The 22,904-nt window shown below is 34.5% G+C and overlaps 1 protein-coding gene across 25 annotated transcripts in view; it reads right to left on the bottom strand.

The window, feature by feature from the left end:
- Positions 1–10,581: 10,581 nt before the first annotated feature.
- The window catches only part of NRXN1 (neurexin 1), a 1,058,130-nt gene continuing 1,045,807 nt past the window's right edge, over positions 10,582–22,904 (bottom strand). For 20 of the 25 annotated variants that reach the window (XM_069494608.1, XM_069494610.1, XM_069494618.1 and 17 more), the window contains one exon: positions 10,582–14,281. In XM_069494608.1, coding sequence (XP_069350709.1) covers positions 13,974–14,281 — 308 coding nt within the window. In that variant the 3' untranslated portion in view covers positions 10,582–13,973. The remainder of the gene's footprint in view (positions 14,282–22,904) is intronic. The other 5 variants (XM_069494606.1, XM_069494607.1, XM_069494616.1 and 2 more) reach the window with 1 other exon arrangement.

Genomic DNA, 22,904 nt, shown 5'->3' with positions numbered 1-22,904 from the left:
ACTTCTCCTTCCCACCCTGGCTCCCTTTCTTACTAAGCTCCAGCAGCACTGATTTTCACTTGGTCCCTCATAGGCACCAGGATTCTCTTGACACAGAGTTTTAGCTTTCGCTTTCGATACTCTTCCTGCTCCTTTCACCTTGGTAACATCAACTTCACGGTTAGCTAATCAGTCATCTGATCTTACTTCTGGGTGACTTCTCTTATCATGTACTCATATTTATTTTGTTACACAAATAGTAATTGTAATATATAACTTTTGTGTGTGCTTCTTTGATTACTGTTTGTTTCCCCAGTGAAATGTAAACTCCCTGTGGGCTCCAATTATATATTGAATGTCTAATTCAGGGTGTAGCACATCACAGATGTTGCAGAAAGATTTGAATAAATGAATTTTTATTTTTAAAAAACAATATTCTTACCTTCTATGAGTAAAAATACAGAATAATTCATAAATGTATTAATAATTACTACATAAAAATTGCTCTAAGTGCAATCCAAAAGATAGGAACAGTGTGTTATACACAGGAGAATGAAGTGATTTTAACTTCTGCGTTTATAAAATTTTCCTATGGGAGTTGAAATTTGAACTTATATCTAAGTTATATTAAGAAATCTAAGACTTACATTAAGAAAATACATAAAACATATAAACAACTATAGAGAAGAATAAAATACTGATTAATAGAAGCATAGGTAATACATGGGTGAATGAAGAAGTAATGAATTCTAACGGGGTTAATCAGAGAAAACTTCACTAAAGTTAGTGATGAAAGGTAAGAAAATCGTTTTTTTTTTTTTTTAAATTCATTTATTCAAATCTTTCTGCAACATCTGTGATGTGCTATGCCCCAAGCTATATAATTGTGAGCCCACAGGGAGTTTACATTTCACTGGGGAAACAGACTAAACTTAGTGAAGTGGGCCTTGATGAAAGATAATGAGCTCTTTGGTAGAAAACTTGGTAAGGTGATTTTTAGGCTAAAGTAACAAAATGAGCAAAGTTACAAAGACATGAAAATGCATGGAAAATTTTCCCAGTTTGAGAGGAGTAGAGGTAGCGAGCCCAATGTAGAATGTGGACATTATTCTAAAGGTAGAATAGAGCCATTGAACTTCTTGAAACAGGAGAGTAGTGTAATCAGAAGTGTGTTTTGCAAATGATAGAACAAAGAGATGATTAATGTGGATAAGAGAGAACAGTTATACAGCTGTTATAAAAGTCCAGACAAAAAATGACATTCTGAACTAACCAGGGATAACACACAGGTAGAAAATTAGACTTAATTGTGGTAGTAGATGAAGAAAAGAGAGATTTTTTTTTTTAAATCCCATATGATGCCAGGTATAATTTAAAAAAATGTTTCCATAATCTTCGCTCTGTTTCTGGGAAGATGATAATGCTACTAACATTTGGTTTTAAACTGAAGATAATAAAGTCAGTTTGGGACATGTTGTGATTAAGATACCTACAGAATTAGATGTCCAGCAAGAAATTGTCAATTGTCAACACATGTAGCTCAAGAGAATGGTAAAATGTTAAGAGTTAGGGTCAGCGTGGAAACAGAGGACTGATCAGCTTACCACAGAGCTGCAGATGGGCTTTCTACCAAACCAGTATGTAAAAGTGAGCAAGAAATAGAAGTTTTCTTGAAAAGGCTTTAGGAAAACAATTAACCACAGTTTGGGTTTTTGTGTAGGCAGTGTGACAAGAGTATATGGTAGGAGATTGAGATAATGACATAATAGGATAGAAAGACAGGCCAAGATATTACCAGTGAAGCGAACGAGTTTAGTGAGGGGTGGAAAAGAGGAACAATTCGGTTATGCAGTTGACACCTGAACAATACAGGGGTTAGGGGCACTAAATCCCCCCACCCTGTAGTCAAAAATTTGCATATAGCTTTTGAATCCCAAAAAACTTAACTATGAATAGCCTGCTGATGACAGAATATCTTACTGATAACATAAACAGCTGATTAATACATATTTTGTATGTTTTATATATATTATAGTCTTACAATAAAGTAAGCTAGAGAGAAGAAATGTTTATTAAATTCAGAAAGAAGAGTAAATACATAATTATTGTTTGTTAAGTGGAAGTTCTTCATAAAAGTCTTCGTCTTCATGTCGAGGAGGCTAATGAGGAAGAAGAGGAGGAGTTGGTCTTGCTGTCTCAGGGGTGGCAGAGATGGCAGAGGTGAAGGATGAGGAAGGGGAGGCAGGAGAGGCAGGTATACTCACTGTAACTTTTATTGTAAAAAAAAAACCTTAGTATAAGTGTACTCTTTAAGTTCAAACCCATGTTGTTCAGCAGTCAACTGTGTAGTCATTAAAGAGGATCTCAATATTTTGCATTTAAAAAATGATTCATTTCTGTTTGAAAAGTTTTTCTATGTATAAATTATTCTTCAGTAACTAAGACTGAATTTAGACAGAGCTCTTTGGGACTAAGGATGAGGAATTCTGACGTCAGGCTGCTAAGCGGACTACTAGCAGAAATACTGAAATCCACCTAGATGGTGGCAAGAGTTAAAGGAATGTCATAGGCCATGTGTTAAAGCAAAAGTAGAAGGCAAAGGAATAGTTTAGTAAATATAAACTTTGTGAGATTCAAGGGTACTGAGAAAAGGGCTGCCTGTTCTCCAGGCCTATTAAGATAAAGGCAGTAGAAGGCAAGTTTTTAGTTGAGATAATAGTTCAGGAAATACTTTCCACAAGATGTAAATCCCGTGCTTATCCTTTTCAAATGCATTTTGCTCAACTGTATCAGAGAAATAATATGTGGATATTAGCAAAAATGCTATTACTAACCGAATTGTATTGACTCATTCAAAAAAAATATATTGACTAGCCACTCTATGCTAGGTGTTGCCCTTTTGCCACTAACTTTAAAGTAATAATTATATCTGATAAACACACAGGTCAGCTGAAAGATTCATGTCAGAGAGCTGGAAAGAAATCAACTTGGGGAAAGTGATGATGGCATTGTGTTTTCTGCTCGCAGAGTCTATATTTCTTGGTATGAAGACAGGAGGTAGGAATTGAAGTCAGGGGAACCGGGCTTTAGTCCTAGCTTTGCTGTTACTGTGCGGTATAATTTCATGTGAGTCATTCCTTAACTTCAAGCCCCAATTCCTTCATCTACAAAATAAGGAGTTTTAAAAGTCTTTTTCATCTAATCTATAATACTAAATTTAGTTCCCCTGGTTTCAGGAGAGATATGACCTAATATATGAAATATTGATTTATTGCTAGAATTCACTTTACATTTGGTTTCTTAACTTTTCTAGCTTTCACTATTATCATTTACAAAATCAAGATATAAATCTCAATTGTATCTACCTCACAGAAATATTGTTAAAATAAAATAGAATAATAGATTGGAATGTTCTAGTCACAAGAAATATCGTTATCACCAACATGTTATTCAAATGTGTAACTACATTTAAATTCTTTTGCTTCATCATTCTTTTCTTAACATCTTTTGTATTAGCCAAGACGCAGATGCGTGTTACTGGCTTATCACTGAGCGTTTGCCCTTCCCTTTATTAGCAACCTCCAGAAGAAAGAAAAGTTGTTCTATTTGCCAGTTGTTCCAAGAAATGATTTGTAACATGATAAAACTAGAAAGATCTTATTGAATTATCATGGATTTCTCCATATCCTCATAACCACAGAATAAAAAATAATTTAGAGCTGGATAGTTAGTTTGGCTAGTTTTGTTGGTAATACTTCCTAAATCACTAAATGATTTCTAAAACTATTGTTTCTGAGTTTTTAATAAACAGTTATGTGCCATATAACAACATTTTTATCATCGAGGGACCACATGTAGGATGGTGGTCTTGTGAGATTATAATACCGTATTTTACTATACTTTTCTATGTTTTGATATGTTTAGATACACAAATATCATTGTGTTACACTTGCCTATAGTATTCGGTATAGTAACATGCTGTAGCTTAGAAACAATAGGCCATACCATTTAGCCTAGGTATGTAGTAGTTTATACCATCTAGGTTTGTTAAGTAAACTCTATAATGTTTGCAGAATGACAAAATTGCCTAACTGCTTGTCTCAGAACCTATCCATGTCATTAAGCAATGCATAACTCTCTCTCTCTGTGTGAGTGTGTGTGTATCAGAGTTTTGAATGTGCAGATTTATTTTTGGTAGTATTTACATACCATCTTGTCTATACAAAAGGTTGTGAAAATTGATGAAGTGATATTTGTGACAGTTCTTTGTAAACCACAAAACACTCCACAAATGCTTGTAATCATTAACTATTAAGTCATGTAGAAAATCGTAACAAGATGCTTCAGTTTTCACACAAAGTAATTGTAGTGAAAACTTTATCCACAAGTCTAAATTAAGTGTTCCATTTTAAAATTAGAAGTTATCAGAGGCAAAGTGTCCCTTCATGTGAAATATTTGTCTAGTAACATTACCATTAAAGTATGATGAGATTTGATGACAATAAAAGCATAGAAAGAAAAAAGTGCTATTGTGCAGAGGAATGGATAAGATTTTACATTATGGGAAATAAAACTGGCACAGAGCCAAGGTGTTGAAATTCCAGCTATTTACATTATCTATGAAAAGCTTCATTTTAATAAAAGTAGATTATTTGGATAAGTCTTGAAAGGTAACAGAGTCAACTGACATTTCAGACCTAATTCTCCCCAACAAGAGACACGGAAGTGCTGGTGTGGTGATGGAAAGGATAGAAAATCTTGTGAAATTTATAATGGAAAAGGAAAGGTCATAAATATGTTGTTGACTTTCGGAGGAAAACTTTTTAAAAATACAGAGAAAATATGTTATCCAGTAGCCAGGTGCTCTGGAGGTAAATATGGCTAAAGACAAATGAGAAATTATAAAAATACAAGAGAATTTCTAAAAAATATACATTCATAAATAAGATTTAAGAGGAAATAAATGAGGAGACATCAAAGGTAACTGTTATTTCTGGGTTCAGAGTTACCTAGGTGTCATGGCTGCCCTGTCTCTGCTTTCTGTAGGCAGGCATGAGGGGTAAGGGAATAAGGAAGAGGTAAGAGAATGTGGCTTCTACTAAAGCAATGGAGGTGTCTTTATAACGTGACTAGGAAGATAGGAACTCTTTCACATAACTTAGTCCAAAATTAAATGGACAGTTCAGGTACCTGGTAAGGGTTGCTGACAGGAGAATAACATGTGCAGTGTGATGTCTGATTTATTTTCCATATGTTAGGGACAAAGAAGGGCAGAAAGAAAGAGAGAAAAATAAAATTGTATCCAGAACACAAGATGTTTGCACTCCCTTTCTCCGTATTCAGGAATTGAAAAATTCTGCAGAAGCCAGAATGGCTATGCTTTAAAGCTCAAACCAGGGATCATGAAGATTTCCAAGTCATAGGAGAAGTAAAAACAATGAGGTTAAAAGAGTTGGTGGAAGGAGAAACAGAAAGGGTATAAATAGGCCGGGCGTGGTGGCTCATGCCTGTAATCCTAGCACTCTGGGAGGCCGAGGTGGGCAGATCGTTTGAGCTCAGGAGTTCGAAACCAGCCTGAACAAGAGCGAGACCCCATCTCTACTAAAAATAGAAAGAAATTATATGGACAGCTAAAAATACATATAGAAAAATTTAGCCGGGCATGGTGGTGCATGCCTGTAGTCCCAGCTACTCGGGAGGCTGAGACAGGAGGATCACTTGAGCCCAGGAGTTTGAGGTTGCTGTGAGCTAGGCTGACGCCACGGCACTCACTCTAGCCTGGGCAACAGAGTGAGACTCTGTCTCAAAAAAAAAAAAAAAAGAGAGAGATAAGAGGGCATTTGTGTGGCATACTCTCCACCATCTGAAGGGAATCCACATAGGCACAGGCCAAGTGTCTGTAGGTGAGACCCTGCACCATATCTAGTGCATTTGGGCAAGCTTCTGATGCCAAAGGCACAACTTCTTCCACCCCATGTCCTGACTCTATAAAATCCAAATTTATTGCTGGGAACATGGAGCAAATTAATATTTAAACCTTTTAGAGGCATCATATCTAAGGTTTTTCCACAGATAGGGAAGGATGGATTCTACCCCCGTTCCCTCCCAGCCAATGGGAGGCATCTGAGACAACTTCAGAGTGAACAGTAGAACATAGTGAGCCATTTGTGAAGAACACATGGACAATCAAAACAGGTGAACTTACTTTCCATGGTCACTTTTTCCTCACCCACAGAGGAGAGCCACAGTATGCTCATTGGTCCCAGGTTATGTTTGGGGAGAATAGTACCCGGGATTTGGATTTCAGCTGCTACATGTGACAGACACTGGGATAAATTATCCCATTAAAACCGAGAAAAGGATACAATTCCTAGACTATTTCACTTATGGTGGAAAATATTTGCAGGATGGCCAAAAACTGGCCCTAGGGGTCCTAAGAAAGCATCATAGAACTACAAGGAAGAGACTGAGACATCTCTAAGAATGGAACCACAGAATTTTGAAGAATGCTGTTCAGTTCAGAATCGATTTTCCTAGACAGAGAACTAAATACGTTCAATGTGAGTAAAAGTACTAAGTCACAAATGTATAAGAAACTGTAGCAGATGCTGCAGGTGATCCACTCATATACTCTAGCAGTCACTATACTGCAGTACATTAACCCAATGGCTTCCAGCTGAAAACACTTGCATCTCTTTGTTTGAGGGCTTTCTCCAGCTTACTCAGCCAGGTTACAAAACCAGACAAAGTACTGTGGAGCTAAGTATCACTCCTACCTCCTTGGCTTTAATTTCCCTAACTCATTTCCCTACTCCCCTTCTGGTGCTCCTTAGAATCACCTCTCTGAAGAACATTGTACTATTGAGAAAGCCTATTGAGTGATAGAAGTAAAAGTCAATTATCATGGTTCTCTGAGAATGATACAAAATTATGGAGCACTTATTGGAGATTCTGAGATGGTCTTAGCCAGATATCACACACATGCCTAAAGCTCTTAAAATCAGACTCTAAGGAATAGGGTGCCAGGGAAAATTGACGTTCAAGGCAGGCAAAAAGTAAATGATTTCCAGATTCCTCCTCCTAAAGTTTGTCCATGTCAAGCCCACTTACATTACAGACAACTTGAATGTGAGCATGAACATTATACTGGCTATTTTGATATTCTTAGGAAGCAAGATAAGACACTGGAAGAAAGAAAGAAGCAAGCGTTACCCTGATTTCAAAAGTAATATTCCAAGGATATTTTAAATTCTACAGTTAAGAGCTTTAAACCAAAATTAGAATTGTTTTAAAAAATAGATGCTTTGTGGTCACTTTTTAAAAGAAGTGGTAAAAATGCACAAACAAGCATTACAAATTAAGCTAATTTTCTTTCTCAGTAGATTCATTGATGGTTTAGGAAGACATTATTCTCTATCCTGATTGCAAGATAACTGAGTGTCTTATGATCTTCTGGTAGACAAGATGGATAGACTGAGTGACTCATTCAAAGACTATTGGCAAGTTGATATGTATTATGTCTATAGACATTGGCACTACTGATATTTTGGATGGGATCATTGTTGGGTGGGGGCTGTCCTATGCACTGTAAGTTGTTTAGCAGCATCCCTGATCTTTACCTGGTAGATACCAATAGCTCTCTCCATCCCAAACATGAAAACAAAAACTCTGTCCAGACATTACCAAATGTCCCCTGGGAGCAAAAGTACTACTGGTTGAAAAGCATTGTTTAGAAAGAAGTCCCTTGAGGCATCCCTCAGATATTTTTCCTAATGAATTTTCATCAAAATGCATGTAAAAATTTGTCAATGGTGAATATGAGGGCATCATGCAAGAGAACCAAGATATAAGTATGTCTCACCTGGCCAGTCTTCAAATTCTGTACAATAAAATTTCTCACAGTTAAATGCAAAATTCTATATTTAATTTAAAATAACAAATTCCAGGGGTGCAAGTTAAAGGATATTTGTCTTAGAAAAAATATAATTTTAGTTGATCACAAATTCAATGTATTATAATTTGAACAAGTATTACATGCTTTTAAAAGAGAATGAAAACTTAAGTGTTACCAGAGAGAAAAAAAGTTCAAATCAGGGAAGGTAAAAAACCCATCATATTTTGGCTGATCACCAATTGCTATGGTTGCTCTTTATCACATTTTGTGAAGAACATAGGTTTAAGAGGAGGTTGTTAAGATTATGAGAAGTTTAGAATCCACATAATTTGAGCAAAGGCCAAGAGAAACCAGAATGTTAAGACTGGCAAAGAGAAAATCCAGGCAGGGTTTGGGGGAGGGTGATGGTATTGGGAAGGCTGTCATGTGGAAAAGGGGATATATTCTCTTTTGCACAAAGAGAATGAGAACAGACAAGTAGAAGTTATAGAGAACTAGATGTAAGGAACCCCAGTTATCTCACAATGAAATAGACTGCCTTGCAAAGGAGTTACCTTCCTTTAGCCGTGGCTGAACAATGCTTTGTCGAGGATGTTGTAAGAGTGTCATCTACACTGGGAGAAATAGTAACATGAACCGCTAAAGTATTCTTAATCTACAATTTTATGGTAATTCTACTCTTAATTGTTGTCTAGCACACTTTTTATTTTACCCTATTTAAGGTCATCTTTATTTTAATTTTTATCTTTTAATGAAATATGAACTCTATGCAAAAACATTTCAGACATTATGTTTTTTAATCCTCATATTTCTATGGGTTATCTCATTATCTTGCTTTTATAGCTAAATAAACTAAGTATGATTGAGTGATTGCCCAAAGCCCTGCAGCTAGTATTTTTCAAATCTAGGATTTGACCTGTCTTGCTTTAAATTTTGTGGTTGTGACAGGTCATTATTGAGATTATTTTATTTAACTTTAAAAGCACATAGTTCTAAATGGTAAACATCTGAACTATCACAGACCAGAAGCAGTCAACAAGACTTTTTATTTATTGCTGTTTTTACTGAATTGATACTGTAGCCACATATTCTATTTTTTTTTCAATGAGTTATTTTGTACTCTTAAGCAAGGTTTCTCAGTGACGCTTTATAAACTGCTATCATTTCTTTTGTAGGCATGGAATTCAGGTGAGGGACATATTCCTCACCCAGAATTACTATCTTGTTTGGAGAAATAGCATTCAATGACAATAGGACTTGCATAAACATAAGATGTACTTATCATAGTTGCTCTAGAAACACTCAACCTCCTTGATATAAGAATTATGAAGAAGTGATCAAAGGTGCTTTATTTGTATAAATCTCCTGATGAAATATTTTCTTTTTATTTAAATTTAAAGATAACTACATATATGTGGTCAATTAGGTATTTTTTGTAGTTTGTTACTCTCAAATATCAGTGACTTCCACATGCTTAAAGATGGATGCTTTTGTTGGCTAAAACCTTGCTGCATATTGGGTATGTACAGCTTATCTTCAAGGTGCTAAATCAACTGTTCCAATCCTTGGAGAAGTTTGCCTTTAAATGAATACTAAGTTTGTCAGAAGAGTAGAAATATGTGGGATGAACAAAATGATTTACATATATTGGTACTCAATAAATATCTGAAGACTGAACTTATACAAATGAAACAATATTAATTTTTATAAAGATTACATAGTTGGACATTTAAGTAAAGAGAAGGAAACTTCACATTATAATAGTATCATTAAAATTAGTTCATGCCATCTCTTTGATGCTTTAATACTCACTAAACCATTCATCTTCAGTATTATTTGTAACAAATTTTGGTTAATCCAATGTCTAGTTCAGTGGTTCTCAATCTTTTGGGGAATTTTGGAGTTCTTTGAAGATGTGATGAACTTAATGAAACACTTTTCCTAGGAAAATGCTCATCTACACTTGCTTGCCAAATTGTGTGTATGTGTGTGTATTAGTAAGCTCTGATGCCTAACCATTAGAGACCCAAGGGTCTATGCCCCCTAGAGGTAAAGAATCTAAGAATCCTTGGTCTGCTTACTGAAAATAAGTTTTATACAGCCACCACCTTTGAATGGCCTCATTTTTTAGGTAGGATAAATTATATAGCCTTTAATTTAGACATTAAGGGAATGTAGATAGTTTCTCCTCTTGTGTTTAAAAAATCATGTGTTAATATTAAGAAAGAACTAACACATGTATCTAAACAATACAGGTACAAAACCGATTAAGCATTGCTGTTCAAACCACTTACTATTAAAGAAGAAATGTATTTCTATCAGAAAATTATTTTCAAAGGCCAGGGTTTTAAAACAGTTACCAACTATTGTACTAAAGCTTACTGATGGGTCATCTGATTTCCAAAAAACTACTTTAATTTACAAAAAAATTAATATATAGTTGTATGGAAACAAATTAGTATGTTCCTTTATCATTTGTTTTTTTGCTTTTGTTTTTCAAATAATACAACCTGAGCAAACATTTTGGACATGTTTTGTGAGCCATTATTATTACGGAAAATAATAGTATGACTAGTAGCCACATTTTATTTGTACTCAGTTGTGCTAGGTACAACATTAATTCCTGTCCCCCTGTGAAGTTGGTATTATTACTCTTAATTTACAGATGAGAGAAATGAGAGTCAAAGAAATTAGGTAAATTGTAGCTAGTGATAGTGTTGGCATTTAAACACAGCTTCACTTCACTTCCATTGTTTTTTACAGAGAAAACAATATTTATGAAATCAATATTTTTATGCTGTTTCCAACTAGTTTTATATGAGTTTATGGTTTCGGGTATCTTGTAAACAAAGGTATATTTAGTGGCTGCATCTTTAAGTGTATAAATTTAGAGGTGCTTAATGAATAATAATATCCAGAAAAAAAAGAGTCAACATTTTTCCTCTGGTTGTATAAGAATAGGTCTTCCCTTCAAATGCAGTCTTGCTTGCTATGCCACTGTATCACAAAATTGTGCCGCATGTAATTTTTAAAATCAATAAATCCACAGTTGTATTAAGAAATATTTTATTAACAAAACAGTAAATTCCACTTGCTTAGCATTTCCATTAATGGATAAATTGGCCTTGCAACAGAAAACAAAAAACAAAGAAAACCCCTTAGATACCCAATCACACAAAGCACTAGAAGGGTAGGGTCCTGTGGCCTTTCTTTGATGTCTTAGGGATCGACCACCTCACACATCATTGTAGTATTTGTCTTTTTTTAAAAAAGGCAACACATTACATGGATTAAAAAAAGAAGCATACTCAATCAGAAAAGTTACAGTCTAGAGATGTAATCAAATTTATGCCAGGTAGTGTGAAATCCTCTATTAACTGCAAACTATGTGTGGAACCCTGATACATTTGGTATGAAGATACTTGGGATTTTATTCAAGTCATTTTCTCTCCCTAACTCATGTTTTCTTTCTCCATTCAGAAAAAAAAAAAAAAAAATTGCTAGGTTTTGTGTAGGCCAATGACAGTAGAAATACTTTTACTGGTAATATTAGATTATATCCTTAAATGTAACTTTAAAATTTATTCTGGGAAGAAGTATTGAACTCAATCTCAAACACCATGTTTCATAGATATACTGCTTAAAAATACCATTGAATTTGTTTTCTATCATATTTTATAATCTTGCCAGATGGAAACTCATTCAGCTTTAATAGGTCAAATGGAAAAGCAACCAATTTTTTTTCAAACTCAATATGTAAATTAGTGGTTTTATATTTCCCTTTTTACTTCACTGGCTTTCCCTGAGTAAGACTGAATGAGAAGGGGTTGGGGGAAAGACTTGTGAATTCTTTAACCTGGCAAATTAAAACAAGATAAAAACCTAAAACAGAAGTAATGGATATTAAATTTTAGTTTTATGCCTTCCACTTTCTGGGTCATGAAAAGCTTTTAAGATTTTCATATACAATAATTACTTGGCAACCATAGATAGTGGTGATTTGCTATGAATTGTATATACTTCTTAAGTGCTGTATGTCTGAAATCCAGGCCACTTCTCGGCTTTTTTCATCAACTAAAGTATCACAAGAGATATTTTGCATTTTTTGTCTTTGCTGGTTAAAGCTAATTGTAAAGTTACTCTTCTCTTCTATGCAATTTAATATCTTATTTTTGGAAGATGTTCAAGTAATGCACCCAATTTTTACTGAAGCATTCACCTTGCAAATAATGCATTTTTTTTTGCATTACCTTCTCATACTAATAATTTATTGCTATGATCATTGAAACAATATGCAAAAACAAGTGTATAATCTATAGTTTTCTACTTAATGTGTTAAACTAAAACTATTTTAATGATATATATGTAAACCAGAAAAGTTAAAACATAGTCAATAATCAACAGATAGAGAATGATTTTTTAAAGTGGGTAGTAATACAGAATTAGAAATTATTGAAAATACTTTCCTAGTTGAGAAAGTGTTTACTTTCCAAAAATGTTTATCATGCACATCAGGTTCAGAGAATATATATATATTGTTTTATTAGAAACAAAGTTTTCAATTGCAGCAGCCAGAGTTAAGGTAGATTAACCAATTTTGCTTCCATAACCTGCCCACATAATGGTTCATATTCATGCAGCAGTATACCAGTGATATTCTATTTGATTAGAAAAGGTTCTATTTCTTTAGGGACTAAAATCTTCTTGAGGTTTGCTGGGAGCAAGATCTCGATGAAGCAAATCACCCCATTTGTCATCAATACCTTGGCACAACTATCTTCCTTTCTGCTTTTCAATTTGTCAGTAAATATTTGCTACTATATGCACGTTTGGGTTTTCCATCATCTCTGATGGATTCCTATGTGTATGTGTGCGAGAGAGAGAGAGAAAGAGAGAGAGATTGCAAATGTGAATGTATGTTGGAATGTGAGTATTTGGGGGAGAAAAGATTATAAGATACATATGTATATATTTTACCTTCTAATTCACACCTTTCATACAAATATCAAAACTTAATTGCAACAGAATGAAGGCTGTACATGTAAGAAAAAAGCTGAGTCTTTTTATATACATTCATACATATCTTCCTTAGAATAAACACTACACTGTAATTTTTTTAAAAAATAAAAGTAAGTAATTGTGGCAATTTATAATGGTGGCAAAAAAAAAAAAAAACCCAACTGAAATGTTGCTCTGATGTCATAAAACTCCCTATACTTAGCAACACTTATAACATTGAATTTACCAAAAATGGCTGAAGAGCAGAGATATATTTTGCATTTTCTATACAACAGGCTATAAAACGTCACTTATCACAGTCCAGAAAGCACACAGAGATGGATTTTATATAAACATATGTAATAACATAGTAAGCGTGCATGAAAATTTCCCAATGATTGCATCTATGCCCTCTTGTTTTGTTTTGAAATTTTTGTGTGAAAATGTGCCTTATATTTCACATTTTTGAAAATAAGGCCTCCATACTTTTCTTTTCCTCTCTCACAACCAGAAAGGGGCTTTTTGAATGTGTTCCTACACAAGTCTTCAAAAAAGCCAGCACTTTGTTTCAAACGCAAGTTCCAACCACTTCTCCAGTTGCACCAGGTGGCAAACACTTAAAGGTTTGCAGGTTGAGTCACCCAAAATGACAGTCTTCTCTGGCAATTGGACTAACTGACTTCTCAGGAAAGCGCTAGCACTTTGGCTAAATCCAGGATCATAGGTAGCTTCTTTTTTTGTGTTATGTTTTGTGTTGTTTTTTGTGTTGTGCCTTGATGTCATAATACTCCTTTGCCTTATGAATGCGTGCGGTCATCACTGTCTTTTAGAAATGTTCCAGCAACATAAAGACAGGCAGAGTAAATGAAAACACTGTGGATGTTAGGGAATTTATTGGCCCCTGTTTTTTTTTTTTTTTTTCTTTTTGAGAAACAAGAGCATGAGATACTTGTTTTTATTTTTTAAAAAGTCTTTCCTTCCTGATTGCATTCCCTGTCTTCTTTTGTATGTGCTTCATAAAAAGGAAAGTAAATAAGTTTATATTATGTCTCAGATAAAATGAAGACTATTTCTATACAAGTGTCCATTTAAGATCTTGGGATCAGACGTAATACTCTTTATCCTTGTTTTTCTTATTTTTGTTGGCGCTTTTCACACTGCTGGGTTGTTTCTCCTTTACAACTGCCCCATTGGACTGTGCTGAGTTACTGATGTAGTTTCGACTCTCGTCCACATGGTATGAGCCTTCATCCCGGTTTCTGTACTTGTACATGGCATAGAGGAGGATAAGGATGCACAGGGCGGCAGCGGCTACTATCCCAACGACCATGCCGGTGGTGCTGCTGGACTCCCGTATCACTTCTGCTGAGCCTGGGTATGGCTCTCTCCCACCTGCTCGGGTTGGGTTGGCTATAGGAAAGAGGATGAGAAAAAAACACAAAGTGACTATTGAGTTTATGGAATGCCAGAGAGCTATATTAATATTTATGATCTATTTTTATGCCTAATAGAATAGCACCTACTGCTTTAGGAAGAGTATACTGTTGCCAACTGTAGCAATCCTTGTGCCTCATGGTCACTGAAAGCTAGGGACTATGAATCAAAATGTTCTGGGAGAGATTTGCCATCTTTTCTTTCGCACAGATCAATTTTGTTAATAGGGTCATGTAAGCTTAGCCCCAAATGAACTCCAATTAGCTCTAAAGGGCCCTGTTGGTGTGTTAGGTGAAAAATTACAAACTCAAAATGTGCAATAAAATCCAAACAGCCCTACCCTGTGATATTAGAGGGGACCATTAGAAGAATCACTGTGATATTAGAGGGGATCATTATAAGAATCAAATTGATGTTGTTCTAGAATACTTAGGTCTAACTCTAAAACTGAATCAGGACAACTGAATTTAAGATTACTTTTGAAATCTGGTATGAAACAATAAGATTATTCAGTCATTTAAGTCTACCTGCTTTTCGAAGTGTAATTTTAGTCACATATTTATAAACTAAAAAAGAGTCAATGTCTTTTTCTGTTGGATACTTATTTTCTTGCACAAGTATGTATGTATTTTATTTATTCATTGGTGGTGGCTGAGTGATCCCCAAAGCTAAACTTTGGAGGAGACAGTATGAAAACATTCTTTCTCAGTTTTAGATATCTTCTGACTTGGTTTTGAGTCAAAACTCACTACTACCTAATAGAAAATAATAAAAGACTAGCTAGCCTAGTTTTATTCAACTGATAAAACCCTCACTCAATCTTCCCAAAGTATGAATAAAGGTCTTCTTTGGATATAAGGAATGGATTACAAGGTATTTAATGTCTTCACCAAGGCCTGGTCAGACACCGAAATTGACCATAGAAAAGGCCTGAGATTTAGCTGGTAGATAATGCTGACGGATGGCTATTTTCCTCTATATACAAAATTTTTCTTTTTTCTTTTCTTTTTTTTTTTTTTTGAGACAGGGTCTCACTCTGTTGCCCAGGTAGAGTGCAATGGTGTCACCATAGCTCACTGCAACCTCAAACTTTTGGGCTCAAATGATCCTTCTGCCTCAGCCTCCCAAGTAGCTGGGACTACAGGCATGTGCCACAATGCCTGGATGATTTTTCTACTTTTTGTAGAGAGATGGGGTCTCAGTCTTGCTCAGGCTGGTCTCAAACTCCTGACCTCTAGTGATCCTCTCACCTCAGCCTTCCAAAGTGCTAGGATTACAGGCATGAGCCATCATGCATGGTCAAAACTTTTTATATAAAAGAATAGGAACTGTAGACAGAAAAGATTATATCCCCCCTTGACCCTAGGTCATTTTTCTCTATGGATTGTGTTTTCTGTATTTCCCTGAATCTCCATCCTCTCCCTTGTCCTACAGAAAAACATTACTTTTCAGATGTAGTGGATTACAAATGCTATAATTTTCAAAACATTTCTTGTAAATTATGCAAAATTATTCAAATAATCTCAAGATTGCATATATATTAGAGATGTGTATATATATATATGTATACACAAATACAGATACCCCAGGAATTGAAAATTCAAAAAGACTAAAATTGTGGGTTTTTTCCATTACTATTAAACATCATTTAGTAATTTTTAATATTTCTACAATGGTTTCCTGGTAATTACTAGAAATCACTTACTAACCATATAGCTCTATACTGCTTTGTAATTCCACTTTCAGATATCACCAAGCTGCTTCTGCCTAAGAGTGGATTTTTTCTGTCATTTCCATTTTCTTCCCACAATGAAGCCTTAAAATATAGTCACTTCCAAAGCAGTAGCTCTCAGTCTCAAAGCAGCAATATGCTATGTTCTAGAGCTACAAAATGTAGCAGATGAAACCTTTTTATGTTGAATATGTCACTGCTTGTTTTACAAAAGCCCATGTAATGTTGCTGAATAAAAAGCCTTGGAGTTGCTTCTGTGGCCAAGGTAGAAGAAAAAAAAAGACTATAATCCACAGTATTTGATTACAGGAAATTAATTTCCTCTTACAAAGAATAGAATATACTGCAGTCACTCTGTCACTACCTGACAAACCAAAGGCAGCACTTTCTCTTTTAAATACAGTCATCTTTGCCAAAGTATACCAATTAGCTCAGCTGCCAACTTTCACTCAATGACGACTTTCACTTTGCAGAGTGTTCTTTTACTATGGTGTCTCAAGCATTAAAAAAGGAATTTTATTTAAATGTTCCCTAAATCATTTATTCCCGCCTGATGGGATGCTTTCATGTTAAACACATTTTCACAATTATTTTGTCAGAGGGAGAATGGATATAAGATTTTGTAGCCATTTAGCTCATGATAGTAAAACTTGATAATTTTAATGGAATACAGGGTTTAAGTTTTCTATACTAAGAATATATGCATAAGACAATATGAAGCATTACAGAAAAAAATATATTTGCATATATTTTTCCAACTAGGAATTGGTATCATAAATGGACTATCTTATCTAAGAATATTTATTTTACTTTTATCTGCTCAAATATTTCTGAAATGTTTTCAAAACAACTGTGCATATAGCACAAAACAATAGATTTGTGTGAAAACAAAAACATTAAGGCCATAGCAAAGGCTGAAATACTTCAATTTGTACCATATATTTGATAAACATCTCCTGTTTAAGGAGAATACTTATCTTTTTTACAACACCAGCCAAAATGTTGTTTAGTCTCATGAGGCCTAAAAATATCTGTATGTAACCCACATGTGAACATGTGACATTGTAAAGATCGTGTTTTCTTAAAGTAACCTACAAAAAAGAGACACCCAAAACAAAATCTAAACCCAATAAAGAAACATTTTATCCTTTTTCCCCCTTTTTCACATTAAAATTTTAACAAATGTCACAATAAGTTTTAATATAGGTCTGTTTGAAATATGTAGTTACTTCCATATCTGATTAATCACATTTTTTCTATTTATGCTTCTAACCTGAAGGCTAGTGAAATTTTTCTTGACATTTATGCTAAGATCAGAATTATTTATGTGTTAATGGGATATAAAAGCTAGAGAAATTTAAATATTTTCATGAACAAATGTTGTTTCACTTATTGTCACTCATGCTTTATTTTGATGATCACTGACAAACCTGAGGAAATTTCATATTAATTAAAATGTAGAGAATAGTATAAATGACTAACAAGGTTAAATGTCTTCTTACACAATTTGTTCCAAAAGTTATGAAAAAGAGAAGTGTAGTCATTTCTTAACCATTTATGACAATGTTAAAAATAAAAGGAATTTAATCAGAGAAATTCATAAATAATTCATATATTTCATGGATTTGAGAATTTTATATTTCCTTAAATACTCCATAAACTAAAACAAGATATTTTTATTAGTAAAACAATCTATAATTTTTTTCAGCAATGTGAAAATGTAAATTAATGAACTAAAATTTCATCTCTTTTCTCTTTCTTGGAGCATGTGATGAAAACACTTTATAAACCAAGTGTAAGAGCATAAAGAGGAGGAGCTGAAGATGGAATGCATACAAATTAGCTTTAAGTCTTAACGGTCAAAAGTTAACTCTGATTTGTATGTACAACTAAGCTGATGTAGCCAGTTAATTATGTTGGGCCCAAGAGCACAAGGGGTCTAGGTCAATGGAAAACTTAGCATAGGACTGATGTAGTCTACCAGGTGTTGGGAGAGCACATATGGACACCTTAATGGAAACATGAAGGCTTTTGACTTTTGTTGGTGTGTTAGCCTAAATGATTCAGAAGCTACTGGTTATACTAGCAAGGATAAAGAACTATCATAAGGGTTATGACCTCTTTCATATTTACATTCCCTTCTTTCATATTCACTTCGCCAAATGGTTATGGAAAAATTCCTGGGACTCAGGCACTGATAAACGGTGTTACCTTAACGGACAAATGAAAAGTGGCTTTTAATGCTTACTCTCTCTTCTAATATTTGGCAAGATCTAATGATCTCTTGAAATGTTCCACATGGTCTGCTTCATCCCAGTAGATTTATCAAGAATCCTTTGTGCTAGCTCTGTGAATCTTCTTGTTTTTCCATTGTCTAATTAGTATTGTGATTACTTAGGGTAGGCATAAGCATTTAAGTGTTAGGACTGTTATTAACATATTTCCATATTACACTGTAAACCCATTTATTCATATTACATGATAATTCATTGTGGAAAATGCACACTAAATGCAAAAGTCATATTCTGGTGCCTTGGCATATAAATGGAATAATAAATTCAACTGTTGCCCTGCATAAAAAATTAAAGAGTTAAAATTTTAACTTATCCTTAAGTTTGCTGAGATAGTTATTTTAAACTACCACAACAGCAAAGAAAATTGTCCTCATACATGTTCGTTCTTTAATTTTCACAGTTCTTGGTACTATATCTGCAAAAGAACATCATTTCCTCAAATAAGAACTAATTTAAGAAATGCCATGGGACAAATATGTTTAAGAGACACTTTCAACTTTAGTAGAGTGAACAGGGCTGTTTGTGGCAGGCTTCATGTCTTACCAGCCTCTTGGGCCCTCTGTCACCTCCTCCATGCTCCTCTCCATTCTTCTCACTTCTTCCCTCTCCTTAAGTCTTCTGTGCCTCCCTCTCTCAGCTCCTAAATTATCCTTGTAGATGGCCCTCAGAGAGCATAGCTAGTATGTTCCTCCTCATCTCTAGGCAAATGAAGAAGGTCAGGCCAGCAAGAGTCAGGACTCTTTGCCTCTTGGGGTTGGTGCATCACTCAGCAAAAGATTCAATAAACAACAAAATTTACTGCCAAGTTCCTAATTTCAAATCACAAGATAAAATTATTCTTACTGTCAAAAATGTCTAAATGTGATTATTTTATCAGAGTAGCTTTTGTGTTTATCTTGGCCTGATTACTTTAAAATTTAACTTTTTAAAATTATTTTTTTATTTCAAAATATTAAGGGGGTACAAATGTTTCTGTTACATGGATAGCTTTTATAATGCTTTTAGTCAGGGCTATTAGTGTGCCCATTACCAGAATAGTGTTCACTGTACCTTTAGGTACGTTTTTACACCTCCCCTCCTCCCCTATTCTTGATTTCCAATGAAATCAAGTTAGTTCTTTCTAATTCTGTTTACAGATGAAATGCTTTATCAAATAAAATAATATTTGATCACTAAGTTTAAAACATTTGTTACGCAGATGGCAATATGAGGGGAACATTAAGCCACTAAACTTTGCATTAACTGTACCTAGTTATAACGTAGTATATACAAATAGAACATATACAGCATGGAATTACTTAGCAAAATGATTCACAATGGAAGTTTTAAAATGACTATATTTAGAATTTTTTAATTTTTAATTATTATGGGTTTGAAAGGTAAATTTTTGAAAATTAATGAATTTTCCAAAGAGGTTTCACTTTGCAAGGAATATGTCTGACATCCTTGGTTTATTCTTTCTGAGATTGGAAACATTGCAATCAAACGTTGTTATTTTAAAAACTGCTATTTATGTTTTTGTAATGCTGCATGAGAAATATGCCTAATTCCTATGACAGAGTGTGAGTTTGGTGGGTCCTTAAATTTATATTGAAGAGTTCACTAAGGCAATAGCATGCTATCAGTTGCTTTTTTTATGACTCTTATAAAACTATTATGTATACTTGAATGAGCTGTCTTCCATGGTAATCATATTATATTTGTATTGTTTCCAAAGTTAGCTTTCAGGGTGAGATTGTAGTTTCCCGGCAATTTTCCAGGCTGGTTTTATTTCCTCACTATAAACTGTTAATGTATAGGTATGTCATCAACCATGACCCTGTCATATCAAGGATGAAGAAAGATGTCACTATAGCGTGATGACAGGAAAATTCAGCTTTTGAGCTTTGAGAAAAAGAATCGTATGAAATTATCAATCTTAAGAAATAATAAAGAATAAAACACACCAATAGTAAAAAAAAAAAAAAAATAGAATGGGAGCTATATATTTCAGACCAGGATATATAAAGGATCATAAAACTCCATAATGCCCAACATGTATCATTCTGCTAACTGGAATTATTGGATGTCCTGGCTTGCAATGATACTTTAAAAAAAAAAAAAAAACTATTGGCAAGACGCATTTATTGAATTTTTTCTGAGTAGGAGTCTTTGACTAGTCTTTCTGGTTTTCTCATAGATTAAGCTTAAAGTAATCGATTTTAAATTTGTGTCTCCACCCCATCTAAGAAAAAAGGAGTTGCTTAAAATGATCTCATTAGACCAGAGTTCTATATTGTGTCTTAATAGATGTGGAAGTTATTATAATTCTAGGCTAGCCTTGAAAATGGTTTCAGATTTACAGGGGAAGATTTGACTTTTCTAGTACCCAGTTTCATTAATACTGTGAAAAGAAAATTGGAATTGTAGCCTCCTGGGGTGTTTGTGAATTGAGATTAGCACAGTTTTTTCCCCTATCTTCAAAGAAAAAAACAAAGTTTATTTTTCCCATTTTTGTATTTCAATGCAATGTAGGACAGAAGAAACAATAATGATGTAATCGTGTACAAGAAGGCATGTTTAATGCCTTATTTGTACACAATTTATATCACATGCATTAATTTTACTCATACTGTGGTTTTGTGAGAAGTCACGATGCTGGATGTTTCCAATCCTTTCCATTCTCCCCTCCCACAAATTCCACCCATGCCCTGCACATTCTGAAGTTCACTCTGGCAGGTCAGACAAGAGGCTTGAGAGGGGGCATATCTGACACATTTTAGCCCTTCCCCAATAAATTGGAGATTCAGAAAGAAGTTGGAAATCCATAAACTTTTGCCACTTGCCTGGCTGCTGGGTCTGATATTTTTCTCTGCTGCTTTCAAAACCACCAAAACACATGTTTGAAGGGAAGTTCAGAGGCCACAATTATGAAATTGAGAGTATAGTTATCTTCTCCAGAAATCTAGGTATTGTGTGGGAAGGGATGGTAGGCACATAAAAACTTATCATGCACTTGCCCCAACTAGGACAGGCTGCCACCTCAAAGGGCACCACATGGAATGAAAAGGGTAAGGGACAACCACACCCTGTATGACTCTGGCGACACAGAAAATGAATGGACAGAGGAACATTCACATTTTCCCTCCTTTCTGTGGGAAGCCATAGGATCATAGCATTTACATAATCCTATTCTTCAATTATCCTGTATGTTGTAAACTGTGTGTCCACAGCTTAGTCACCTGCAAGCCTCATAGACTTTTTACATGGTCATTGCATCTGTGAAGTTTGCATTCATTGTGGTGTTTATTCAAGAATGTGCCTGCTGTTCTCATGGCCCTTAATGGTCTGCTCACAGCTGCCTATATAAATGTATCTTGCATTTTTTTCAAAGACAGTTAGTCATATTATTGCTGTCCCCAAGTCTCCACATACCAAAAAATATTTTACATGCATGCCTTGCTCATATGACCTTTTTTCCTCCTGCCTGTCTAAATGGTGCTTATTCCTCAAGACTTGGCTTAAATGCCCAATATTTTAAGAATATTCCCTCCTTCTGTTAACAAGCATATAGTGATCAAATATATAGTTAATGTTCCAGGGATTGTATTAGGTCCTAGGGGTAGAGCAGATAACCAAATACTTGATTTGTATGCCTTCACACACCTTGAAATATAGTGAGGCAAAGAGACATATAGCAAAGAATCATACAGTTAAATACAAAGCAATGGCTGGGATATGCACGATAAAGGAAAACCACAGACACCATGCAGGAGTAGGAGAGGTTTTTGATTTCAACTGGGGAATCGGGGAGACCCTTCTGAATCTGTGACATTTATGATGAGACTTGGAAAATGAGTAGAGTCATCAAGTGAAAAGTGGGCAGAAGAATCTACATGCGGGATGACCTTGAGAAAAAAGTTTGTTTTTCAGGAATTAAAGAAAAGCCAGAGTGTCTGTAGCATAGTAAGTTTAGGGGGATAATGAGAAGAAATTTGAAGGTGCATGTGAAATTTATCACATAGATTGTAGAATGTAGAATGAAGACATAAATGAAAAGATCAGCATATTTGACTCCATGAATAATAATTTTATGTGGCAGAGGTAGCACTAACAAAGTGAAAATGCAAATTAGAAGGGGAGAAAATATTTATAGTACATATGGCAGACTAAGAGTAAATACTTCTAAAATACAGTGTGTGTCAATTGGTAGGAAAAAGAAAATACTAGAAGAATGGACAAAAATATTAACAAGCAAGTGGAGAAGTTGTAAGTGCTGGTCAGAATATGAATTCAATTGTTTTTGGAATTATTCCAATACCATCTATTAAAATTAAATAAATTCTCTCAACCATATATTACATCACCCATTTTAGTATGAATTATATACTACTGTGAAATCTTACATAAATGTTTAAGTCTTTTTCTCTTTCTGACTAGATTATAATTTCCCATGACTCTATTTCTCTTTCTTATCAATTGCCCCACCTTCCAACTTGTAATGAAGATTTTCTGACTGATTAGAGGAAAAGGTATTTATAAGTTGATAAATTTTCAAGGGTAAACTAAGGTGAATGTAACCATTAAGCAAATC

The sequence above is a fragment of the Eulemur rufifrons genome, chromosome 19 (assembly GCF_041146395.1).
Source record: "Eulemur rufifrons isolate Redbay chromosome 19, OSU_ERuf_1, whole genome shotgun sequence".
In the NCBI taxonomy this organism is placed as follows: Eukaryota; Metazoa; Chordata; class Mammalia; order Primates; family Lemuridae; genus Eulemur; species Eulemur rufifrons.
This window is presented reverse-complemented; position numbering and strand designations above follow the sequence as displayed.